At 45.1% G+C, this 24303-nt stretch overlaps 1 protein-coding gene across 3 annotated transcripts; it reads left to right on the top strand.

The window, feature by feature from the left end:
* Window positions 1–963: 963 nt before the first annotated feature.
* Window positions 964–23759, top strand: PRDM1 (PR/SET domain 1; the record flags this gene model as incomplete). Of its 3 annotated transcripts, none has more annotated exons than XM_083856609.1 (7): window positions 964–1092; window positions 2567–2815; window positions 9474–9593; window positions 12640–12892; window positions 20628–21736; window positions 22038–22166; window positions 22582–23759. In XM_083856609.1, 6 exons carry the CDS (start codon window positions 2633–2635, stop codon window positions 23155–23157), a joined length of 2370 nt encoding a protein of 789 aa, XP_083712735.1. In that variant the 3' UTR covers window positions 23158–23759. The 3 variants fall into 3 exon arrangements, with proteins under 3 accessions (XP_083712735.1, XP_083712734.1, XP_083712733.1); XM_083856608.1 differs by lacking the exon at window positions 964–1092 and adding an exon at window positions 2085–2309; XM_083856607.1 differs by lacking the exon at window positions 964–1092 and having other exon boundaries at window positions 2534–2815.
* Window positions 23760–24303: the final 544 nt, after the last annotated feature.

The raw sequence follows: 24303 nt of genomic DNA, 5'->3' as shown, positions 1-24303 counted from the left end.
GTAATGAGAAGCAGGAATGCTCTTAATAATAAACAAACAGGACATTGTATGCCATCATCACAGGATGTCCTTCCTTCAGCCAGCATGCTGACTTGGATCGGAGGAAAAAAAATTGGGTGCCGGGATCTGCTGATTGTTCTACCAACCCTCTTTCCATCAGCAGCGTGTTCCTGGACGGCCGCTCACACATTGCCCCCTGGAAGATCCGTGCTCGTTTTCTTTCTGCGCTGCGACAGGGGCGTTGGGGTTTGGAAACGCTGTGAGCTTCCCTGCTGTTACCAGGGGAAAGGGGGAAGGTTTTGTTTAAGGGAAGAAATGTTTTTCCCAGTTCCTCTTACAGGCTCTGATTAGAGACTCGGGAAAGGGATAAAATCAAAACTCAAACTCCCAAATTTGTCGTCTCAACTAAAGTACTGTGATTGTCGAGGTTTGGGAGCGAGCGCTTTGAATCGAGTTTTAATCAGCAAACCGGCCAATTAATTTTAGTTGGTATTTTTTATAAAGTTCTATCAAGCCAAACCGCGCAAGAACGAAAGCGGGCACGTGCTAAACTCCGGAGCTTAAAAATAGCACGGAAAACAGATTTCTAGTAAAAGCCGGCTCAGGTGCGCTCTCCGCGGAACGCCGCGGTGCCCGCCCGCCCACCCCGCACATCCAGCGCGGGCAGCGCCCGGCTCTCCCGGCTGACGCACGGGGCCGAAAGGAAGGGGGAAAAAAATGAAATAATAACAGTGATGTAGAAAACCCAACGCGGGTGGGCTGGGCGGGGCAGGGTCCGCAGGTAGGGCCCCACCTCCCGGCTGTGAGGGGCCGGCGGAGGGAGGGAGGGGCCGGAGCGCGGGCGGGCCGGGGCCAGCGGAGCGCGGCTGTGGCAGGCGGCCCCCCAGCGTTCCCCGGCGGCAAGAGCAGCAGCACCTGTGACAGCCGCGGGAGGGAGGGAGGAGCGGGAGGGGAGCGGCGGCTGGAGGTGTGAGTCAGTCTCCCGGGGACCCGGCCGCTGGAAGGAAGGAGAAATGTTTACTCTGTAGAAATGAGCCAGGTTTGCCGCCGCCGGTGGGCTTCGCTGTGGAAACGCGCGCGGACTCTGCCCCGGTAAGGAGCGCGGTGCCGTCCCCTCTTTCACCCCCGTCTCCGCCTCCCCGGCTCTTGCTTCTCGCCCGTCCCGGCGCCCGCGGGACGGAGCAGAAGTTTCCTCGTCGCCTCTCCCGGATCGGAAGCGCTCCTCTGAGCGGCGTTAACCCTTTCGCTCCGCCGCCGAGCTGTCACATCCCCGGGCCGAGTTTGGCTGTTGTCCCCTCTCCCCCTTGAACGCCGAGGGGCCGGCACTGTCTCCCTGCTCTCTCCACCGCGGTCCGGACGGGGCGGGGGCCGGTCCGGCGGCGGAGGGGAGGGGGCTGTGTATTGCCAGAGCCCCCCTCAGCCCCCTCGGGATGTGCCTCCGGGAGGGCCCGCCGGGGGTCTCCCCGAGCCCCCCTCAGTCAGCCCTTAACCTCCTTCTCGGAAGATCGTTGCGCTTTCAGTCTTCGTGTTTCGTTTTTCCCGGTGGAGGGGTGTGAATTTCATAGTAGCTACGTATCCAGACAGGAAAAATGAAGGGATTTTACGCCGTATTGGGCGTCATTCTCAGCTACCGGCATAGAGATTTTGGTTCCTCATGAACCTTATGGAAAGAGCCCGACTGTAGTACATGTTCGAGGATAGGTTTGATAACAGCGCTTCTGTCCTGAGCAGACAGAGGGGCTGAAGGACTTGCTGGAAGTGTTCTGCTAGGCTCATATCCACTGCTTTGGGATACCAATTCTACGAGGTACCATCAAAAGGGATAGAATAACTTTTTTTAAAAGATTATTTATTTATTTATTTATTTATTTATTTCCCCTGCTCCTTTTGTGGTTTGACCCTCAGGAACGTGTTGCAGTGCTTTGTGCAGGGCTGCTAGTGATGCTGGCAGGATGTCGGCTTTCTCAGCCTTCCATGCCAAAGGATAAGGGGACGTCAGGAGGAGGCGGGCGGGGGGGCCAGGTTGTTTTGAAAGTTGTTTGTGTGTTGAAAGCCGGTGGGAAAGTTCAGGCTTCCCCATTTGGAAGAGGCAAGGCTGGGTTCCGCTCTTCCAACATGCGCTTTCCATTTTTAGCTTCATTCAGACGCAGACAGCAGTTCCTTTCCTCTTCCTCTCCTTGTTTGTGTGACACTTTTCTGAGGCAGCTTTTCCACAGGCGACTAAGTGGTCTCACGGCCATGACCCCACATTTTCTTCAGCACAGAATATTCTTTTCTCTCTGAAGCATTAAGGAAAGGGTCTGAAAAAGGTAAAGTGGTTGTCACAGCCTAAGGATTTTCTCCTCTTTGTTTTTGTTCCCTTATTACTACCGAGGCTGGCATTTCAAAGTGCTGCTTCAGTCAGAGCAGCTTCGTTTACACTGCTTTTTGGCTATTACTCAACTGTACCAACTATCCTGCATACGCTTTTAAAGTGTCACAGACTACTGAATTAGTCACACTGTATCAACGGAAACCACAACACTGAAGGACAATGAGGATTAAAGGCTGTTTTCTTTTTTTCCAGGCTGCTACACAGTGTAGCTCGGACGCTGTGAGTTTCAAGAATCTGGTGAAAGGGAGAGAGTGGACAATGAAAATGGACATGGAGGATGCTGACATGACTCTGTGGACAGAGGCTGATTTTGAAGAGAAGTGCACATACATTGTAAATGATCACCCGCTGGATCCCAGTGCCGATGGAGGCACCCTAACTCAGGCAGAGGCTTCCTTGCCAAGGAACTTGACTTTCAAATACGCATCTAACTGCAAAGAGGTAAGCGGCAGTGCTCTGGGGAAGGTTGGAGTCAGACAAGCCAAATCACAGCACTTTGGAAAGCGTGTGCTCACCCTGTCTTTGATTCTTTAGCAAACACACACACACCCTACCAACAACAACAAATGCTGCCCACTGGCTTTTAACATGCGACCCTAATAACTCTTTTAAGAAACTGTGTGCTGGTCATCTGTTGTGCAATATTTTCACTGAAAATTGCAGCCAACCTATCCTTGAAACTGGTTCTGTACCAATTCACAAACAGTTAAATTTTCACACAATTTGAACAGCATCTGAATAAGCATATTTAAACTGTGGGGTAGTTCTTTGTGCCAATTTCTAGGCTGCTGTTTGCCAGGACCATTCATTGCCTCTGGCACAGAGATTAAAGTGCCTCGGTTGTCCAATAAATAGCTTTAAAAAAGTAAAGGGAAAAAAAAACCCGAAAAACCCAACAAATTCCTGGAAATGTGTTTAATTATTTCTTTTTGTTTTCCCTTTGGTTATGAAATTGCTTTATTCTTTTCGTGAGCTTGTTGTATTCCCAACTTCCTAAATTCTTAAAAACTCTGGCATGTCAGTTAAGGAAGTAATGGTAGAACTGTAGCAAGTTTGACAGAAGGGTGGCCGTAGCTTAAATTAACTTTTGTTTATCTGGGACAGTATCTTCACCAGCAGCTAGCCGTGCGAGTCTGTCCTATCCTTGTCCCTGGAGTGGGTACATTCTTTGTTGTTGTTTCAGAAGGGCTGGAAAGAAACAAGCCTGGATGAGCAATTTGGTTTTGTGTTTACTCCTTGGTATAGAGTAGCTATTATAGCTAGGTGTGATGTTCGGTAGCGTAACAACCCAGGGGACAACCCTTCATTTCTCCCTGTGCTGAGACTTGTGGTATAGCAACTATTACCTGTGCTTCTGCTTTGGCTAAACATACTGACCACAGAGCTGAAAAGAAGAGGTACACTCATCTGTGCCTATCAAATATTTCCTTCCAGAGCAGGTACTTGTTTAATCCTGTGTAAAGAAATAGGGCTGGACCCCCAGCTGAAGGGTGTTGACACCGTGGAATTTAGCTTGGCAGTGCCTAATAAGAGTGCCAAGTACATTTGGTAAGATGTTAAAGCTAAATTCTCCTTAAAATCCCTCTTCTCTTCCCATCTGCCGTGCCCTGCCCTGCAGAACTTTGGCAGAGAAAGGTCACGCTCCAGAAAAGTGTGAAACCTCGTATTGTGTTATTGTATTGTTAGATAGGTCTTAGTTTGGCATGAAGAAGGAAATAAAGCTGAGACTGCCATGAGATACAGGAGAAATTCTTGATTGAAGGATGAGCTTGCATTGTGACAGCTCAGGTCGGTCCTTGGCTGTCGGCTGATGACTGATTGGCTGCTGAGGCTGCTTGCTCTCTCTGGCCCTGTAGAGTCCTGCTACTGTGGCTGGAGACATCCAAAGAGCTTTCAAAATTCCCAACACTGTGTTTGGAAACACCAAGGTGTAATTTCCTTATTCCCTGGCTCAGGTCAGTGAATCAGGAGGATTGCTGCCATCTCTGTATATGAGGTGGGGGGAGAGAGAAGTTGTTGAAAGATTGCTGGTTCTTTCTTGTAAAATGTGACCCGTGCAGCTCCCTGCTAGTGGGAGTCTGAATATAGGACATCCTCCTTTTGTTCTCCAAAGCTCCCCCCGGTCTTTCATTTGTGCTGAATTGCACCTACCCTAAGGAGCAATAGGAGCTTTTAAACCCTGACTGTGTTTAAGGTAGTTCTGAAAGGAAGGGCCGATATGATGTGCTCTTTTGCTCACCTTCTGTGAAGGCTACTCTCCGCTGAATGTACGGACAGGTCTCATTTGCTCCGCATCTGCAGAGTGAAGTAGTTGTAAATGGCATAATCCACTTGTGTGCTAGTAACTTCTGACATGAAACACTGTAATTTTTTTCTGTCTGCCCTCCAAGTTCGGTTTTGTTTAGGGGGGTCAGGACTGGCTCCATGTGTTACTTTCGCGTGTTGGTGTTTGTGGGTCAGTCAGGGAGCCTGATTCTGGTTTTGATCTCATGGAAAGCCTGGAGTCCCGACAGCTCGGTAGAGGGGGGTTTTTTCACTTGCAAAAGGATGAAGTAAGACTTTGGGGGATGCATGCGTGCATGTTTGCCAGTGGGTTTCAGATGTGAGCTGTCTTCATTGTTAACTTTGGGGAGAGCTGTGGCTTCATCTGTTTGAGAGCTTTAAATGCTGAGTCAGTTTATTGTCAAAAAAACATATATAATATATCGCTTGTGAAATGCTGATACTGTCATGATTAGATCATGAAATCCTAGTGCTGTCACGATTAGTATTGTGTCTCGGGCTGGAGCAGGAAAAGTACTGCGTGTCTCCTTAGGGAGGGAGGAAGTACGGCCGCTGCTGTTTGGGGAGGGTTGCTTTTTCTGTATCTTTTCTCCTTGCATGCTTTGTGGAGCTCCTCTTTAAAGGTTTATGCAATTTGCAAGGGAGCCCATGACACGTCATCATACTCTTGTTTATTCTTGGATCTTGATCAGGGACTTTTCTGAAGAACACATTTTTTGCTGTGAGTTCACAGAATGTGTCAGCATTTAAAAAAATGAATTACTACTGCTCATAACATTTTAGGCTGTTATATCTACATGAAGTCATTTATTTATTTATTTATTTGCGTGAATTATTTATCCTTTCCCCCAGTTTAGGCAATTGTCAAAAAATGATGAAACGTGGTGTCAGGCTTATGCTCTAGAAGGCCATATGTGAATGATCTTCTCATGCAGACATTTAAAATTTTTCTTTTCAATAATCTTCCCTTTGGTCTGGTGCTTTAAGCCCAAACAGCCTTTCTTGATATAAAATGACAGTTCCTCTGCTGTCTTGAATATCACTAGTATTTCATGCTGGTGTGTGAGCTTTGACAGAGGAAAACATATCTTGGCAAACTACCCATTACTGTTGCATATTTCTGATAAGGACATTTCATAGAGACAGACCCTGAATCAGTGATTTTGGTGAAAGCAGTGATTTTTAGCTGTTAGGAGCTGTGCCTTACTGACCTCAGACACTTGCTCTCCCCTATTGCTTTTATTTATTTTTTATGTGGATGGCGAGGAAGCCATCTGAAAGCATTCTGTTTTGTGGCATCACTTTTAGAAAACTGATCACTAAACAAAGGGGTAAAAAAAAATACACAATTATAGAACTAGTAGCTAAAAAAAATTAAAATCGGTGTTAATTCAGGACATGTGAAGGCCTGAATTTGCGTGTGGAGAATACTGCTGTTTTAATGAAGCCAGTAAGAGTTTGTTCGGTTTTTAAAAGCAGTTTAGTGGTTCCATTGCAAAATACCATCCCCTTGCAGAATTAGCAGGAGTCATTGTTTTAGTGCAGTGCCCTCTCCCCAAAGAAAGACGCAGGAGCGTTGATCTTCCAAAGCGCCGTCTGAGATCAGGTTTGGGACCGGAGCCCATCGGTCCCATGTCCGGGGGTCGCGGGCGGACCGGGATGTGCCGAGCGGGCCAGGCGTGCCCCAGGCGTGCCCGGCCCCCGGCGCCGCATTAGGACCCTGGTCAGTTCCAGGGCCGCCGTCCCGGGCCGCCGCCGCCCCGCTGTCCCCGCCGGGCTGTCCCCGCGCTGTCCCCGCCGGGCTGTCCCCGCGCTGTCCCCGCCGGGCTGTCCCCGCGCTGTCCCCGCCGGCGCGCCCCGGCGCCGCTTGCAGCCGCCCCGCTCGGGCAGCGGGCAGCGAGCTCCGGCTGGGGCCGGGCTGCACCTTCCTGCTGGAAATGCTGCTGTACTGAGAGCAGGGACGCGACCGGAGCGCTTGGGAGCTGTGAAGGGAGAAGGGGTAAGCGCTGTGGAGAGGAGCTGTCGGGGGGAGCAGCCCGTGGCGAGGAGCGGCCCCGCGGGCAGCGACAGCGGCAGGAGGGCTGCGACTCCGGGGAGCGCCCGCGCCCGGCCCCCGCGGCTCCCGGGAAGGGCTCCCGCCGGGCGGAGCGGAGCGGAGCGGCGCGCTGGGGGACACCTGGCGGACACAGCTCCGAAGTGCCGCTCGGGCACAGCCCTCCGGCGGCCCGGGGCCGGCTCGCCCCCGCCCGGCTCCCCACCCGGAGCTGCGCCGCTGTCCCGCCTGCCGGCCCCCGGCAGCTCCCTGATTCCCGGCCTCTCCCTAAGCCTCCCCCGCTGAGCTGCGGCGGGGCAGGAGCCGCGCTTTTGGCTGCGGCAGGGGGGCTGCCGGCGGCCTGGAGCCGGGCTGCCTTGGCACTGCCCTTCTCCCGAGGGTGCCCCCCATCAATCCCGGCAGCTGAGCTTGGGAGGGAGCACTGGCGGCCGGGAATTGCTGACCTGAGAGCCACCGTCAGCTAAAAGTCATCTGGACGGCTTTATAGCCTGGTTTAGCAAAACTTCAGTGTTGGCACAGGCAGATGTGCAGAACCTTTTCTGCCAAATTCTGATGAGTACAGGCTGAGAAATCATCTTTGCTTCTCCCCTGGCACAGCTGAACACAAACGCTGTCTGTAAAGGTAGATATCAAAAAGTATCTGCTGTGTCAGAGGCTGTTTCAAGTTGACTAGTTCAAGGAGTGATTTCTAGAGATTCTGAGAATTTCATTATAGTCATTTTAATTAAGGCCAAGATATTTTTAAAACCATGAAAAATCTCAAGCTATCGTGCAGTAAAACTGGTAGGGCGTGCTTGTAGCTTGGTTGTGAACTTTTCTTGAGAGGGCAGATGGATGTAAATTAAGATATATAGGGAAAATGAGAAGAACATCTGCCTTTTTCAGCTCTCTATGAGACATGTACAAGCAAGACAAAAATAAAACTGAGCCACTGAGCTTGTTTCAGCATATGGTAGGTGTAAGAAAATTTCTGGAAGTCCCTCTTCTCTCTCTTCAGTCCAGATGCACAGATCAATGGAGCATTTAACTACCTCTGCTGTTGATGTTTTAATTTTTTTTTCTTTGTAGTGTGCTGAAAACATATGTTAAGATGCAAAAGAGTACAAACAGCCACCACGTACACCCAGCAATCTGTTTCCAGGTGATTCCTTGAATCCATGGCTGTTATTTGGCCCTTTTATTTTGACATTTAACAGGAAATTATGCTAGGTGTTCATTTTTTACTGGGATTTTTAATCTCGACCAGTACACAGGCAAGGATTTCTCTGTCTGCCTCTTACTTATACATCAAGTATCATACAGTGTAAGAAAATGTTCTGAGAAAATCAGAAGGATTTTAGCTAATTTGTCTACATACAGTCCAGGGTTTTTACCACCCTTTGCTGAGAAAGAAATAGAAAAAAAGAAATAGAAAAGCTCACTGAAGTGAGCTATCTGTAGGGTCTGACAAGTGCTAATCTGCTTTGGTAAGGACATTGATTCTTTGTGGTGTACAGATAGCAGTAATCCCAGTTCTCAGTCTTCCTCAGCTACTTCTGGTGTTCCTGTCTTGTTCTGAAATCCTGGTGAGCAAAAAGACAAATAGCAAGATGTGTAAAGGGGATATGTTTAATACATTTTGCCATGAGGTTTAAAATATATTTGGTTATAATACCAAATTAATAGACTTTTTACCTTCTTTTTTTCCCTCACTATCTGAGCAGCAGGATCAGTCTTGCAAAGGCTTGGGGTTTTTGTTTTACAAAATTGTTGGTTTTCTAACATTGTTTGGATACATTAAATTTAAGAAGATTGGTGAGAAACAGAGAGACAAAACCAATAACTCAGCAGTGTTTTGCAAAGGGTTACTCCAAGGCACGTTCTTCTGAATAATGATGAATTGCTTCCTGATTTGTGGTCAGTGACTTTTTTTGGTATAATTACTGTCAAGAAGGAAGCTGAACAACCAGAGTACATTTCTTAGGCCTAGAATAGTGGAGCATTTTCTTTAAAATCCTTACACCTTTTTTGACCAAAACCACTTGCTGTATGTTATCTGATGATAACTGATGATTCCTTTTTGCACAAAAAGGTGACCTGTGAGTACATGTCACTGAGCCATTTCATATTCTGTTTTGTATGCCATTGTATACTGGTAAGAGAACTGAAGGTTTTTTGGGGTTTTGGTGTTTGTTTGCTTTGGTTTGGAGTGGTTTGTTTTTTTTTTTTTTTTTTGCTTTTTGGTTGTTGTTGTTTCTTTTGTGTTCTCCTTTTAGCTATCAGGGCGGGTATAGACCAAAGAATGGAGGGGGGTGGAGGGTGGTTTCGTTTTGATCTGGAAGAGCAGTCATTCCAGTTCCTAACTTATTAAAAAAGCAAGCTCTGTAGCAGTGAAGTGATTGATAGATATCACATATTTTTGTTTGCTGGAACTAGACTTTCAGGGGTTGCCTTTGATAGGAAAAATAACTTCTGAAGATATTTGACAGTCTCTGTACATTTTGCTTACTGTTTCTTCTTGTAAATGTATTTTCAGAAAGCACATTTTTAAGGTGGTATTCATCATTAGCTTCCATCTGTCTTTGGAAAATGCTAGTACCTAATAAAATTGTTTGTATTGTAACTAACATGATTGTTCATATATTTATTTCTGTTTTGCTGACCTGTCACAAAAATTTATTGCATTGTTTGCTTTACCTTGTTACATTTGGGGGACAGGGGAGAAGAGGGAGACTTCTCATTTTCTATTTGTGATGGACTGTTCCTGTGCTGGTCTTCTTGTAGGTCACTGGAGTTATAAGCAAAGAGTACATCCCAAAAGGAACACGCTTTGGACCCCTGGTAGGAGAGATCTATACCAGTGATACAGTTCCCAAGAATGCGAACAGAAAATACTTTTGGCGGGTAAGTAGGAAAAAACAGCACCACGTTGTTGCAGTAAGCAGATCACTAAATGAGTATGGCTGAGAAGCTGGGTCACTTCCTGCTGTGTGACGCAGGGGACAACCTCTGTATGCAGCCAGGTACAAACAGGGCCACTGGGTGAATTAAGCTGAGTAAAAGCCTGGCTGTCTTGGATGTAGGGACTGTGTGGGTGGAGAGAGCAGTGGAGATGCACAGCCCTTCCTGGCTCTGCCTTCCAAAATGTATGATTCTGTAAAGAAATAGTTCTGCTGCCTGCTGTAAGGGCAGGTTATTTTGCATTTCTTCACAGTGGAAGGACGTTCTGATTTATGCAAGTATGGTGTCCTTGATTTTTCCGACCATAAAGAAGCTGTTGAAATACTGCATAAACTTTCACTCTGGAATTGTGATACATTTTCTGACATTTTTTCCTGCGTCTTGTATCGACCTGCTATAACACAGTGGTGGTAGTCTTTAGCATATATTATTCAATTCATAAACTTTTCTAGGCCTCCTCAGAATTCTTAAAAGAGCAGCTCACGGATTGTAGCGAAGGGAAAAGAAACAAACAGCAGAGGTGGTGCTTAATTCGTACTCCATAGTATAAGCTGGAAGAGAGCAGCAGCCAGTATGTTTTGGCTTGAGCAGTCTGTGCTGGGGAATATGCTTCCAGTTTATCAGTTGACATAATCCTCATTTTCCTTACAGACACCTTATTAATTGTTAGAGAACATTCCTTCAGCCCCATCTCATTCCATGGATTTGTTTTGTTGCCTTCTAGCCATGTAGGTTGTGTCTAAATCCGTGGATTTGGGACTGTGTCCAAGCCTCTGTGCTCAGGTGCCTCCCTGCCTTAGTAATATCCCAACCTCATATCCAGGTGAAACCCAGGGCATGCACCAGCATTCCCCACACCCCTTTCTTCCTACCTAATTGAATCATTTTGGTTTTCTCCGATTGTCTTTGTACAGTGTAATACGGCATTGCACAGGCAGTTATTTGCATGAGTGTTTTTACAGAGCAGGCAACTGTTTTCTCATTAGTAAGGCCACAAAATGTTTCTTTTTGCCGAACTTTTTGGGAGCTTGTGTCCAGTCTAGGAAGAGACCAGCAGGCTGACCCTGGCCCCACCGAGTTTTGGTAAGAGCAGACACAGGGAAGAGGGGCTGATAACCATCTTGCAGGACTTCATTCCTACATTTCAGTGAGAAAGATGACATCATTCTTACGATGTGATTTTAAGCTTAATGCGGAGGGATCCTCAGAAATAATATCCTAAGAGCCATCTAAGCATCATTAAATTCCCTGTTATAATCTCTTGATTTGTTCAAGACAGACCGCTGCACTTAAAATTAATTCCTTCCTAGGGGTCTGACACAGGCTTGCATATGCAAAGGAAATTGTGGGAGATAACTTCCCACATGTTATTGAAGGCATCCTGGGCCGGCTGGCAGGAGCGGGAACATCTGCCGGGCGCCGGGGGAGCGGGGCCGCCTCGTTTCTGGGAAGCGCCGTGACTCAGCACATCTGGGCGCGCCTTCCCCAGAATCGGTGGGAGCCGGTGGGTGTCTCTGCCGGGGGCTCGGAGCCGTGGCCCTGACGTGGGAGCGGCGGAGGGCTGGTTTGGGAAGTGGTGGCAGGCGTCAAGCGCCAGAGCCCCGCGTTCCTGGAAGTTTGCGAGCAGAGAAACCCGAAGGCTCCTCTTGATGCGGCACAACTCGCCCGGCTCCCTTCCATTTTCTCATAACAAACACACCGCAAAATCTCTCGCAAGCCGCTTTGATGAGGCCACATGTATTTCCCCCTTCTCAGTTTACAGGAAGTTACTCTTAAAGAAAGTGATTCTGGTGTTTACGGCCCGCGTTAAAGGGCCGGGCCGCCTCCCCCTGTGCCCGCCGGGCTCGGGGCGCGGGAGGGTCCGGCCGTGCCCGCCCGGGGGGACAGAGACACTGCTGGGGGCACACGGGCACCAACACCCCCTGGAGCCTTTTCTCCCTGAGATAAGCTCTGTCTCCCCTTGGGAAAAGCACTTCCTGCTCAGCGAGGTGCGTTGCTGGTGCAAGCTGCTCCCACTTCAAGGTCTGGCTTTTGCCTGGTCATCTGTTTTCAGAAAAGCAGGAACCCCATTTCATCCAGCACGGAGCTAGTTCCCCTTGAGAGTAAGCACTGTCTTTTTGCGAGTGTGTTTCCTGGATTTCTCTTGGTTTTTTTTTTATATATATATATTTCTCTTATGCTTAGCATTTCAAGAAACAGTAGTTTCTCTGTCAGTGATGGGAACTTCTTTCCCCCGAAACCGCTGAGCAGTTTTCAGATTCGTGTTCTCTTGCCCCTCTGTGGACAAGTCAGAACATGTCCCTTGGTAGGAAAAGTGACATCTCATGGGCTAATGCCTCTCCAGGTCTTCCTTCAGTTATGGCAGGTGAATTTCATCTTTGCCTCGCCCAGCCTTCCTACAAAAGGGTTACAGTTCAGCTATGAGCAAGTGTTGCTTTAGGACTGGGGGGTGGAGAATGTTTGCATAGTTTAAACCTTTGGGTGGAGGTGGTAGGAAACTGCAAGTACAGAGGCCATAGAAAGAGGCCAGAAGAGAAGAACTCTGACGTAGCACAGCCAGCCAGTCTTATACACAGGTGACTCAAAGCATTAATGCAAGCATGCACTCAGACCTGCAGTCATCAGCATCACCCACTTGTTGATCAGAGCACCAGGAAAAGGACTCTAAGGTAGACTGTTCACAGAGAGAGAGAGTACTCTGCATTTCTGATTTTGGGTCTTGTTTTCCCAAGCTAGTAGAGACACAGGCTAAGATTAAATGGAAAAGGTGACTGTGGACTTGCCTTTAAATACCTTAACTCAGAGCATGTCACTGTTCAAAAGGCAAGAACACAGCTGGAGCACTTACTTCAGTAATATATGCTCATCTAAAAAAAAAAAAAAAAAAAGAGCTTATCGCTCTTCCCTGATGGACTCTGTGCATACATGTTGCGTATTGTGCCTATATATATATGTATATATATTCATAAGCACTTCCTCTCTATTCCAGATCTATTCAAGTGGTGAACTTCACCACTTCATTGATGGATTTAATGAGGACAAGAGCAACTGGATGCGTTATGTAAACCCTGGCTACTCTGTTCAGGAGCAGAACTTGGCTGCTTGTCAGAATGGAATGAACATCTACTTCTATACCATCAAGCCCATCCCTGCCAACCAAGAGCTGCTTGTGTGGTATTGCCGAGACTTCGCAGAGAGGCTGCACTATCCCCCCTCCAGAGAGCTGACAATGATGAACCTCAGTAAGTGGATTACAGTATAAACAAGGAATGCTAGTAATGTCTCTTCTGCCTATACAATCTAATAATAAGTTGTATAATTATACAGCCGCATCATCTGTTGTGTCACAGGAGGTAGCTTGGAGTGGAAAAGGGGAATTAAAAAACCCAACACAAGAGAATGAGTTCTCTCTGCCTGTTCAGATGGAAAGACATTCTAAAATCTGAGCAGTTGCTTGTTTACAATCTGAGTTTTGTCTGTTGAAATTCTGGACAGACAACCTGACCTCTCTCTTCCTAACCATAGCTGTTGGGTTCACTCTCAGACTTTAAAGTTTTAGATCCCACAGTGTGTTGAGCAAAAGTCTGCTTTGGTCGCGTATACTCAGGGCTGTCCAGTCATGCTCCCAAAGGGCTGCCCTCACTGTACCAGGAAGTGGCAATGTGCCATGACTCTGTCTAGGTGTCTGACAAAATACATGTTTACTGCATTATGCACTTTGAGCCTCGCATCTACACTTATTTATCTTATGGGAGCAAACCTCCTGTGGTATTCTCATCTGGTTACTTGTGTTTTAAACCCAGTGTCCTTTGTCCCCATTTCTGACTTTTCATATTGCAGCTTTCATTTTCTGTTCAAAAATAATAGCACTGGCAGCAGAGGGAAGAGGTGTTTCCAGGAGTTTGTGTTCCTCTGTGGTTTCTGACTATTTCCAGCCTTGGTGCTTTACTTCTCACTTAATCACTGCCTGACACCTCTCCCAGAGCCCCTTCTAGAGAAGGAAGGATTCTTGCTGATTTTTTGCTGGATTCTTAGGCTGCTTGCCCTGCTGCTTTAAGATAGAGCAGAGTATTCCTCTGTCATTCTGCAGTGACTACACTGAAACTTGAAGGAAAAAACTGCAAGCAGTTTTTGTTGTGTGGTTTCTGGCTTTTTTTTTTTTTTTTTTTTTTTTTAAATAAAAACCTTATTTATGGTTATTTGGCAACAAGGAATGGGTTAAAAAATATCAGTGTTACTTTGGGAATCATTAGAATTGTCATCCCATACTATAAAAATTATATCACATATTCAGATTAATCAAGAGTACATCTGTACTCTGTGGGTGTCACCCTTTCACTAGCTTTTTGTCTTTTCCTACAATTTAATAGAAGAAAACTTGTCTCCTAATGACAAAGGGAAGAGAGGGAAGGAATGTCTTTTGCAGCTATATTCTCTATTTAAAAACTATCTCACTGATTCTGTCATCTTTGCTACATATGTCATTTCACCACTCTCTGTGCAGTTTTATTTCCTGATTAAATGAACTGTTGGCTTTTCAGTGGTACCTGCAGGTGAGATGAGACAACAGCATGTTGGGCTCTGGTCAATGAGGAGTTTGCTAAAATCTAGTCAGGCACATTTTGACCACTAGCTAGGAGGATAAACAAACACAGGATCAGTTTCCTGCATTGCTGGCACCTTAGGCTTCCTTGCAGAAGTAGGAATTAATGTACTTGTAAAGTGTTTCTTATTCTGTCTGGTTACTCTTAATCAGATCAAAACTAGGGGTGTCTGGACATGGTAGAATAACTGATTTTAGTAAAAGTAGTAAGTTCAATACAAGGATTTAAAGAAATGGGAACTTGAGCCACGATTTTGTACTTCAGTGTTAATATTTGCAGTATTTCCAGATGCTGAGTTTGAAATAGACATTCTTCTCTTTTTTAAGATAATTGCATTTAAACTATTTAGAAACTTTATGTTAGCTCCTTCCACCTAATGAAAATAGTAGTTCAGAAAATGAGAAAAACTTTTCACTTTTTTTTTCTCTTTCCCCATCATTCTTGTGAGCAGCACACTCAGGCCTAAAGCCTGCAGATGGGCCAAAACCCCTACAGGTGCCATAAGGATTGAGGTTTTCTAAAGTTAGCCTTTGAAAAGTGTAGCAGAAAAATCCAAAAGTTTCCCGAAGATCCTTATTTGCCAAAGTCCCTGTAGCAATTGTGCAAGCAGAGGTGGTTTTTCCAGCATTAGTACTGGAACCAGATGAGTTTATCGTGAATGCCAGCACTGTTTAGCTTTCTTCTGCTCCTTTCTCCCAGGCTGCTAGTTAAATCTAAAATTAGAGAACATTCTGCTGCCTCTCCAGCCTCTCTCTCTCTGTCACAAAGGCTGCCCAAGGTAGCCTGGTACTGCACTCATCCATGAGTAAAGTGCAGAGGGTTTGTCCCCAGTTTGCTGGCGCTCTGCACCTGTGACAGACATGGGGCTTTGGCCCAGCAAAACATCTGAACACAGCCTTGCTTGAGGGGACCCCACCCCAACACCTTCCCCCCACTGACCTGCTAGGAAGTCAGGAAAGTCCTCTCCAGCCAAATGGATTGCTAATAATTTGTGTTTAAAGTAGTGTGGCTTCCCTCAAGAAGAGCAGGGGTGCATCATCACCTCTCCCAGCTCTTGGCTGCCGGTTTTGGCACCCGCTGAGGAGGAAGGAGGGAAAGTTGGGGTCTGGGTCCCAAGAGGCAGGCTGAAGTCAGGGCCTCCTCCATGGGATACACGCTGGTGTGTGCAGGAGGCAGCCAGTGGCCATGGTGTGTTGCACCCAGATCTCTCCTTTCACTGTGTCTTGGGTGTGCAGTGCACAGTGGTGCCCGTGGGAGGCATTGGAAGAGTCGTACCTTGGCTGGCTGCCCAGCACAGGAGAGGGCACCTGGGACACACACCTACAGAGACCTTCCAGTCTTGCCAACTTAAAATATAGACAGCTGCTTTAAGTGCCTCAAGGGTTTGGGGATCACAGCCTTAGAGTTCAGCACCTTAGTTCCTCTTTAAGCACAGAGCAGGATGGGCCTCCGGGGAAAAATGTATCAGGGAATTTCTCTGGCTTTATTTCCTGTAATTAGTGGCCTCAAAAATGAGAGAATTACCACTTTAGAGCATAAATATATTTACACACCCACATGTAACATCTACTTGCCTCTGTAACAGCAAACTTTCAAATTAAAGGTCACTTCCCCAACATTAGTTCATTTGTGCCGCAGAAGGAAAGCATCCAGATGCAAGACAGCAATTAGGCATGTCCTTAGTTGTGGGTTTAACCCTGTCCTCTGTGTTTTCCTGAACTGGGGCCTTTGACCCAGTCCTTCAGACGCTGGAGCACACACCTACCTTCATGGCCATGATTAGCTCCGAGTGGAGCTACATAACTTCAAATGGATGTTGAAGTGCCTGCGAGGAGTTGCACAACAGTGGTGGAGGCAAGACTCCACATTATTCCAGTGCTGGAAACTCAAGTTTCATTCCCTTCCTGCCCGTTTGAGGCCCTTGATGTTTTCTGTCAAGATTTGAGATGTCACCTTCAGATGGTGCCATTGTCCAGTCAATAAAGTATGATGGCACAAGATCTCTATATTCTGCTAAAAATAAAATTTCAGTAATTTGTTAAATGTGCTTAACTACATTCAACTGCTCCTTCAGATTGTCTTTTAGTCTGTGATATTTTACTTAGCGAACACTGAGTAAATTTGCTTTGGCGGTTCCAAATGGTTTAGAATTTCATTCTTACCTCAACATGGGAGGATTATTTTGGGGTGGAGGAGTGGAGAAGGTAACAGTTAAAAAAAACCCAAAACCAAACAACAAAAACCCAACAAACTCCAAACAATTGGATTGACTCAGGACATGACTATTTGATAATAATGTTCATATATTGCAATCATATGATGCAACTTCCTTCTGCTCGTGTCATGTTTGTCTCCTCAGTCAAGTACAGGCAGGTGACATCTTTTGGTCGAGCTTCAGAAAAACATTCAAGCCGGGGAAAGATAATTTGCATATTTATTAACTATTTGGCAATCTTTCAGTTTCATTAACAGGTTTACTGAGACATTATTTAAAATGTTTCTGGTTCTATGAAGATTAACTTCTTAATGCTTTTTTTCTTAAATGCAATTTATTATTCTTCCTGCTGGCCCTGACATGCTGGCCATTAGCTCAGCCCTGTCACTCGCTTTCCCTTTTGTTTATGGGCAGTTTCACTTTCTGGTTTTGAAGCTTTTCTGTTTGGGTTGAGAGGAAACATCTGCACTTGCTTAAAAAAATGCCTCCTGGAATGTTCAAAAGGGCTCAGGAAAATGATTTTTAAATTATATGAGAGGTTGTCTTCACAAAATCAGAATCTGGGGGCTGAAGTCTCAATATTGAGAATTATTTGAAGGCTCCCAGAAAGACCTTCTCTGAGCAAAAAGTTTTCAAAGGCATGTCACACAGCCACGGACACATTTAGAAAACAGATGATCAAATTATGTACTTCTAAATGTTGGTCTCTGTTCTCATTTTGAGTGGAAACAGTCTTTGTTTTGCCCGCTTCACAACTTCGAGGTTCTCTTTCTACTAGCAAAAGAGGTGCTTAATTTAGATCGAAAATGTGAATTGGCATAATTAAGCTCCACCACTCGAAGTGTTCGGTACCATCTCACTCCTGAAATTACTAATGAAATTACTGTCTGCCTACAACCGTTTTTCAAGTTTTTAGAAAAGAACAGATCATTGTTTTTATGAAATGTTTCTCAGGCTGCAGCTTCAGAGCACAGGAACCAAGAGCCAAAGTCTATAGTTCTGCAGCAGTCTGTAGCTGGAACACCCACATTGGAGTGACTTCAGGCAGCTCCTTCACTCAAGTTTTATTAATACTTAAAAGTAACAGGAGTTTTGTCCCTTTTCCTCTTGCACGCACTCACTAATCTCAGATCTGAGCAAATAATCTGTTGACCTCAGTTAGAAGTGGATCAGGCTCCTCAAGAGGCACGTCTGAGGTTTTTTTTCTTTCTTCCCCCACCCCCTCAGATCAGTAACTTGAAAATGCAGCTGGACCATTCTTGTTTTTTCGTGAATCTCTTTTCTGTGTGTCTCTGTGACCACAGAAACTAGACAGATCTTGGAAGAGTATGTGCATATGTGTATATTTACTGTATATATATGTGTGTGTGTATATAGGAGTCGGGGGAGTAATGCATCTCAAGAGTGAAAAGGAAAAATTCTGATTGGTAAAAATTTAGATTTAAGATCACAAGTTCAAAAAAATCCATTTATAAGAAATATATCTCTTTCACTTTGAAGTATGGCTCCTTAAAGAGCAACAAGAAAGGTTGTAAACCTCTCAATCAGTTTCAGCCCTGGTTTAAATCCACCTTCAGTATAAAACTTTAGAACCTCTCCTTGGCCCCGGACATTACCTTCTCTTATTTTAAACAGTGCTGACATGCTTGTTTATGTTTTGATATTTCTGGTGTTCCCAAGTGTCCCTTGTCCTCAGGTAATAAGGAAAAAATCCAAGAGCGGATTTATGGACCAAAGATAGCTTGCAAACTAAAGCAAGCTGTCACAGTTAGACTTGAAAAATAATCTTTAAATATCACAACTTCTGTCTACACATGGAGATTAGTAGGAGGGACAGCTTTACTGGGAAAATTCAGAAGGGAAGAAAAGAGCAATTATCTTTAGTCAGTCAAGAGAGAGCTTGGGATTGTTGCACAAAGAAAGTTACAATCTCTGCATGAGCTTTTTTTCTGTTGTTCCTGGACTTGCTCCTGCACATAAAGCATGTACATCCCCAGCCTCTTGTTTAACCTTGTGACTGGGAACAGGAGCTGTTTCTCCAGCTGAAGTGGCCCCAGTTTCTCTATCACTTTTCCAGCACCACCAGCATTTCTCCTTCCCCTCCCCCTTCCCCTGGGTTTTTTTCTTTAAAAGAGAAAAGTGTCAATTTGAACTTCCTGCTTGACAGACCCCACTGAGAAACTGATATGGGCCTGATAAGGTGGTATTTATTTATTTTTCCTGCTGCAAGGCTTCACAAGTCCTGCCTCCCACCCCTCTGTCCAGTTTTCAATACTGCCTGGTCTTGATACTTCCCCATGCTGATAGTGTCACCAGGAATGTTTGCTCTGAGACACTGCTGTGGTGAAAGGCAGCTGATAAGAAGATACAGATAATAGCCACAGTGCCATTGTGAAGCTTCTTGAACCTAGTAGGACCTCTGTGCTATGCCCAAAAATCTGGTTGGCATTTAGAAAATGGGTTACCAGTCCAGGAGTACTAACAAAATAACTGAAGAAAGTAGATGTTTTTTAAAGTCAGAAAATACAACGTGTTATTACTTTATTTTTGATACAGCTCTGCACTAAAATTTGGACACCAAGAGAAGTCATTGGGAAGCTATGTGTGCACATGCTTGCTGTACAACATTTTAAAGTTTTATCATAAATATTTTAATTGAACTTAACCTGTGTTCAATTGCATTTCATTGGAGCTTAAAAATATACAAACCACTCAAAAATCTCAAACTAAATTTGCTTGTTAGTAGTCTAATGCCATTTCAAAAAGGATACTACTGTAAAGTGGGTTGCTGTAAGTAGGAGCATGCTTTGAAAGCAGCTGCTTTCTTGGATACGTTTAATAAATGTCTGTTTCTTTGCCTTATAGGGTAATGTTGCCAAATGATAGATTTCATCAGGGTAGTGAATAGTGAAGCAAAGAATTTGTGTTGAAAGCAGCGTGGTCATTGCCTGTTCTCACGTTCCTCAGTTGGTTCAGATGATCCTCCAAAAATCAGAAATAACTGTTTCTCACCTCAGATAGTGAAGTAAGAACAGTCAGTCATGGAAGCAGAAATGCTTCTAATGGACTGGAGGGTTTTTTAGTCATGTACCTCCTGGTGTCAGCTTGTACCTCCTGATGGAAAGCCTTGCACTAACTAACTGTGATTATGAAACCTTTGTGTAGTTTTCTCCCCCATAATAAAATATCTTAAAAATAATCAAGATTATGTAACAAAGATAAAGGCAGATTTGTTTTTCTACTGAAGTCATCTTTCAGTGTGCTGTTATGATTATATTATGTCCAGACAGCAAGGTCTTTGAATACAAGTAGAGTATGTGCTGAACTGAGATGAATGTATGTTAGCTTCTATTTCCTTCTAAATACATATTTCTTTTCCCTTTTTTTAAAAAAAAGCACATTTCAACTTAAGCTGGAGCCAACCAGTCTTGCTTTCTTTTGCTTTGCTTCAGCATTTTTTTTATAAAATACAGCTGTAAGCAGAGGAGTTTTGCATAGACTGAATGCCACAGAAATCTGCAGTAAATAGTCTGCTTTGTTGTAGATGTTCCTAAGCAGTATATTTAATGAGTAATGATCTGTTTACTGATGGAGAATACCTTCTCTTTGAAGAAGGCTTTCATCCTAGCCAGCCATGGTTTTTTTGGTACTGTAAGTAATTGAACTGGCTGGTGAAGTGACTGCTGTGGTTTGGCAAAACCTGATTTGTCATGCCTTGTTATTTTACTGAGGAACATTTCTGGGAGCTTGTGTTCTGCAACGTCCTTCAGTTAAACCTGTAATGTGAACAAATGCTTGTTACCACATTTATTAGAAATACTGCTTAAAGAGACATTCAAGAGCGAAGCTAGGCAAATTTAAGGGGGAAGAAAGATGAAATCAGTTTGCAGAGTGAAGGCTGGCACTCCGCAAATGCATCATAACCCAGATCTCTATGTACTGGTTAGTATCCCTTAAATTAACAATGCTTTTTATTAACACTTAATACCAGCAGGCATTTCTTCACACAACAATTAGTTTTCTGGCAAGTTGAATGATTGCTCATCTCTGAGAGTAGCCCTTCCTTCCCACTAAACTTGTAGGGGTTAGATTCTGTTTTGAAAAGAGATAATGCCAGTGACATATCTAAATAATCATTATCTTGTCTTTGTATTTCAGCACAAACGCACGTTAATCCAAAGCAGCACAGCACTGATAAAGATGAGCTTTATCAGAAAAACGTCCCAAAGAAGGAGCACAGTGTGAAAGAAATCCTGAAAATGGAATCCAATCCTCCTAAAGGAAAAGACTTCTTTCAGACCAACATTTCACCAGTTACTCCAGAAAAAGACTTGGATGATTTACATAAGAACTATAGCCCGGAGAGGTGTTTCTTCCCTCGAGTTGTCTACCCGATCCGACCTCACATTCCAGAAGACTATCTGAAAGCTTCCTTAGCATATGGCATGGACAGACCCAGCTACATTACTCACTCTCCCATCCAGGCATCTACTACACCAAGTCCTTCTGGGAGGAGCAGCCCAGACCAAAGTTTAAAAAGTTCAAGCCCTCACAGTAGTCCCGGGGTCACAGTTTCGCCTCTGGCACCTACTTCCCAAGAGCACAGAGAGCCATACTCTTACTTGAATGGATCCTATGGCTCAGAAGGATTGGGGTCTTATCCTGGATATGCACCCCCTGGCCACCTCTCACCTGCCTTTCTACCATCCTATAACCCCCATTACCCCAAATTCCTGTTACCTCCATTCAATATGAGCTGTAATAACCTGAGCGCTTTGAACAATATCAACAGCATCAACAATTTCAATCTCTTCCCAAGGATGTACCCTCTTTATGGCAACCTGCTCAGCGGAGGTAGCCTTTCCCACCACATGCTCAACCCCACCACACTCCCCAGCTCATTGCCCAGTGAAGGAGGCCGTCGACTGCTGCAGCCTGACCATCCGAGAGACTTCCTCATACCAGCACCCAACAGTGCCTTCTCTATCACGGGCGCTGCTGCCAGCATGAAGGACAAGCCATGCAGCCCTACCAGTGGGTCCCCCACCGCTGGTACAGCAGCCAGTTCGGAACACATAATGCAACCTAAACCTACCTCAGTGGTGTTGGCTGCCACCGGTGGTGAAGAAGCCATGAATCTCATTAAAAGTAAGAGGAATGTGACCGGTTACAAAACCCTCCCATATCCACTGAAAAAGCAGAATGGGAAGATCAAGTACGAATGCAATGTTTGCTCCAAGACCTTTGGCCAGCTCTCCAATCTGAAGGTAGGCAGTAGAGAATAAGACAGGAACCGTCTTTGAAGGCTCAGATTTCTCCCTGTAGGTTTTCGAGGAAAAGTCGGGTCAGGCCTCCCTTGCTTGTTAGGCTGTTTATGTGTCTGGGCTTAATACAGCATCCCCCAGCAAGAAAGCGTGGTTGTGTATTTTAATACTGACGCCACCTAATTAACTAGATAACATTGTATTTTGGCAATGGGACTCTTCCGCTGACTTTAGGAAACATCTGAAAGCACTTTTGTCGTAGTACTGGAAACTGCAAATTGTTAATTGCTTTGTCTCTCCCTAGGTGCACCTCCGAGTACACAGTGGAGAGAGACCATTTAAATGCCAGACTTGCAATAAGGGCTTCACGCAGCTGGCCCACCTCCAGAAGCACTATCTGGTACACACAGGAGAAAAACCTCACGAGTGTCAGGTATGTAACCCAGAGAGACAGAGATGATTCCTTCTGAGGCCGAAGGGACGGCAGGGCTTTGTACACCCTCTGCGGTGTGCAGGGAGGGCTGAGGGCCAAACCCTTGGCTGCTCAGGGCCGGAATCTGCACCACAGCCTGGCCCAGCCCTGGTGCAGCAGCATCTGTGAGACAGCACAATTGCCTGCAGCCTGCTAGAGCAACATCTGCCTGATAGAGTTTTGTCATCAGCCACACTCAAAATGACATTCAGCAATATTTAAATAAAAAAGGTGGGGATTTCTTTCCCTTTGTGAGAAAGTGTGAAGATATAGAAAGCTGCTGCTTCATCCTGCCATCTCCTCCTAGGTGTCTGTGATTTAAACCATAAAACTGCCTCCCACTCATTCACTGTTTCTCTGCCACCCCCCACATTAGGTTTGTCACAAGCGGTTCAGCAGCACCAGCAATCTCAAAACCCACCTGCGGCTCCACTCTGGAGAGAAGCCTTACCAGTGCAAGCTCTGCCCAGCCAAATTCACCCAGTTTGTGCACCTGAAGCTGCACAAGCGTCTCCACACCCGGGAACGCCCCCATAAATGCATCCACTGCCACAAGAGCTACATTCACCTCTGCAGCCTCCAGGTCCACCTGAAGGGCAACTGCCCCGTTGCCCCGGCCTCCGGTCTCTCCATGGAGGACCTGAACCGAATCAATGAGGAGATCGAGAAGTTCGACATCAGTGACAATGCTGACAAGCTGGAAGAAGTGGAGGACAATATCGACTTAACATCGATCGTGGAGAAGGATATACTGACCATGCTCAGGAGGGAAATGGAAGGAGCTAATATGAAAGTCTCTCTACAGAGGAACCTGGGAAATGGGCTTATCTCCTCAGGATGCAACCTTTACGAGTCGTCAGATATGTCAGTTATGAAGTTGCCTCACGGTCACCCACTACCTCTGTTACCTGTAAAGGTCAAGCAAGAAACAATTGAACCAATGGACCCTTAAGACTTTTTGGCAAAGTGATTTTTTTTTTATTTATGACTTGGCAAGTCAGGGTGCCTGTAGCAGTTGCTTGTACATAGTTTCAATGCTGCAAAGCAATCTTGGCTTACAGTAGTCTCCCTACGCTCTCCAGCTGAAAGAAGGAACTCCAAAGTTACTGTTTTCTCAGGGCATAAAAAGGGGCAAAGGACTGTGCATTGCCTCGCCAGTTACTAAGAGACAATCATCTATCCATAATTATTTTTTCAATGATAGTACTTCGTAATTTATTATGCAATTAATCATTCTAAAAGCAATAATTAGGAAAATGTTTACAATGACTGGAAAAATTCATTGTAATTTTTACTTTAAATGTTTTTATTTTTTGTTTTATGGCCATTCTTTGTAGATATTTTTTTCTGCACATCTGTTTTAAGAACCTAAGATTAGGGTTTCAGTAAATGTGTTTTATGTACCAATGTCTTTTAAACAAATGTGGTTTTTCATATTGCCAAAGTTGGACATATGACATACAGAATCTGTTGGTTTGAAAAAAAATGCTGTGTACTTTCATGAACAAATCACCCCCCTGGGAATTGAAAAGGGAAAAAAAAAAAAAAACAAAAGCCAAATCAACAAGCCAGAGTAGCAGCAAGCAGGGAAGAAACTTTTTCCCCTGTCTCTCTGAGCAGAGGAGAAAGATTCTTCTACCTGCAGCTCTCCCTGGAACAGATGTGGCACAACAAACACCGACCTGCCATGGACAATACCACAGGTTTTTAGAACACAGCTCCAGCCCCACACATTGTCATGTAACTTTAAGACCAAAGGAACACATGAGCTTATAGTGGCTTTTCCAAAATCAAATCTCACTTACATTCTTTTGTTTTCAAAAGCAGTTTAAAAGCAAAACCACAAATAATATTCTGCCTAAAAGGGGAGTTTGGGCAGGTTTCTTTCTTCAGATTTTTGTTTTATTTTGGGGTTTTTTTTTTGGCCAGAGCCTTCCAGGGATAAAAAAAAAGAGATGGTCAGATTCCCTGAGAAAGAAGGGGTTCAGTTTTGCTTGTATTTTTCTCTCCCACTTTGTCTGGGTAGAAGTGGGGAACAAAGTCCTTTCCTGGCACATAAATTTTTTTTCTTCCTTCCTGTACGACTCAGATTTTTCTC

The sequence above is a fragment of the Zosterops lateralis genome, assembly GCF_965231275.1.
Source record: "Zosterops lateralis genome assembly, chromosome: 3".
Classification (NCBI taxonomy): Eukaryota; Metazoa; Chordata; class Aves; order Passeriformes; family Zosteropidae; genus Zosterops; species Zosterops lateralis.
The sequence above is the reverse complement of the archived record's forward strand: the minus strand, read 5'-3'. Positions and strand labels throughout refer to the sequence as shown.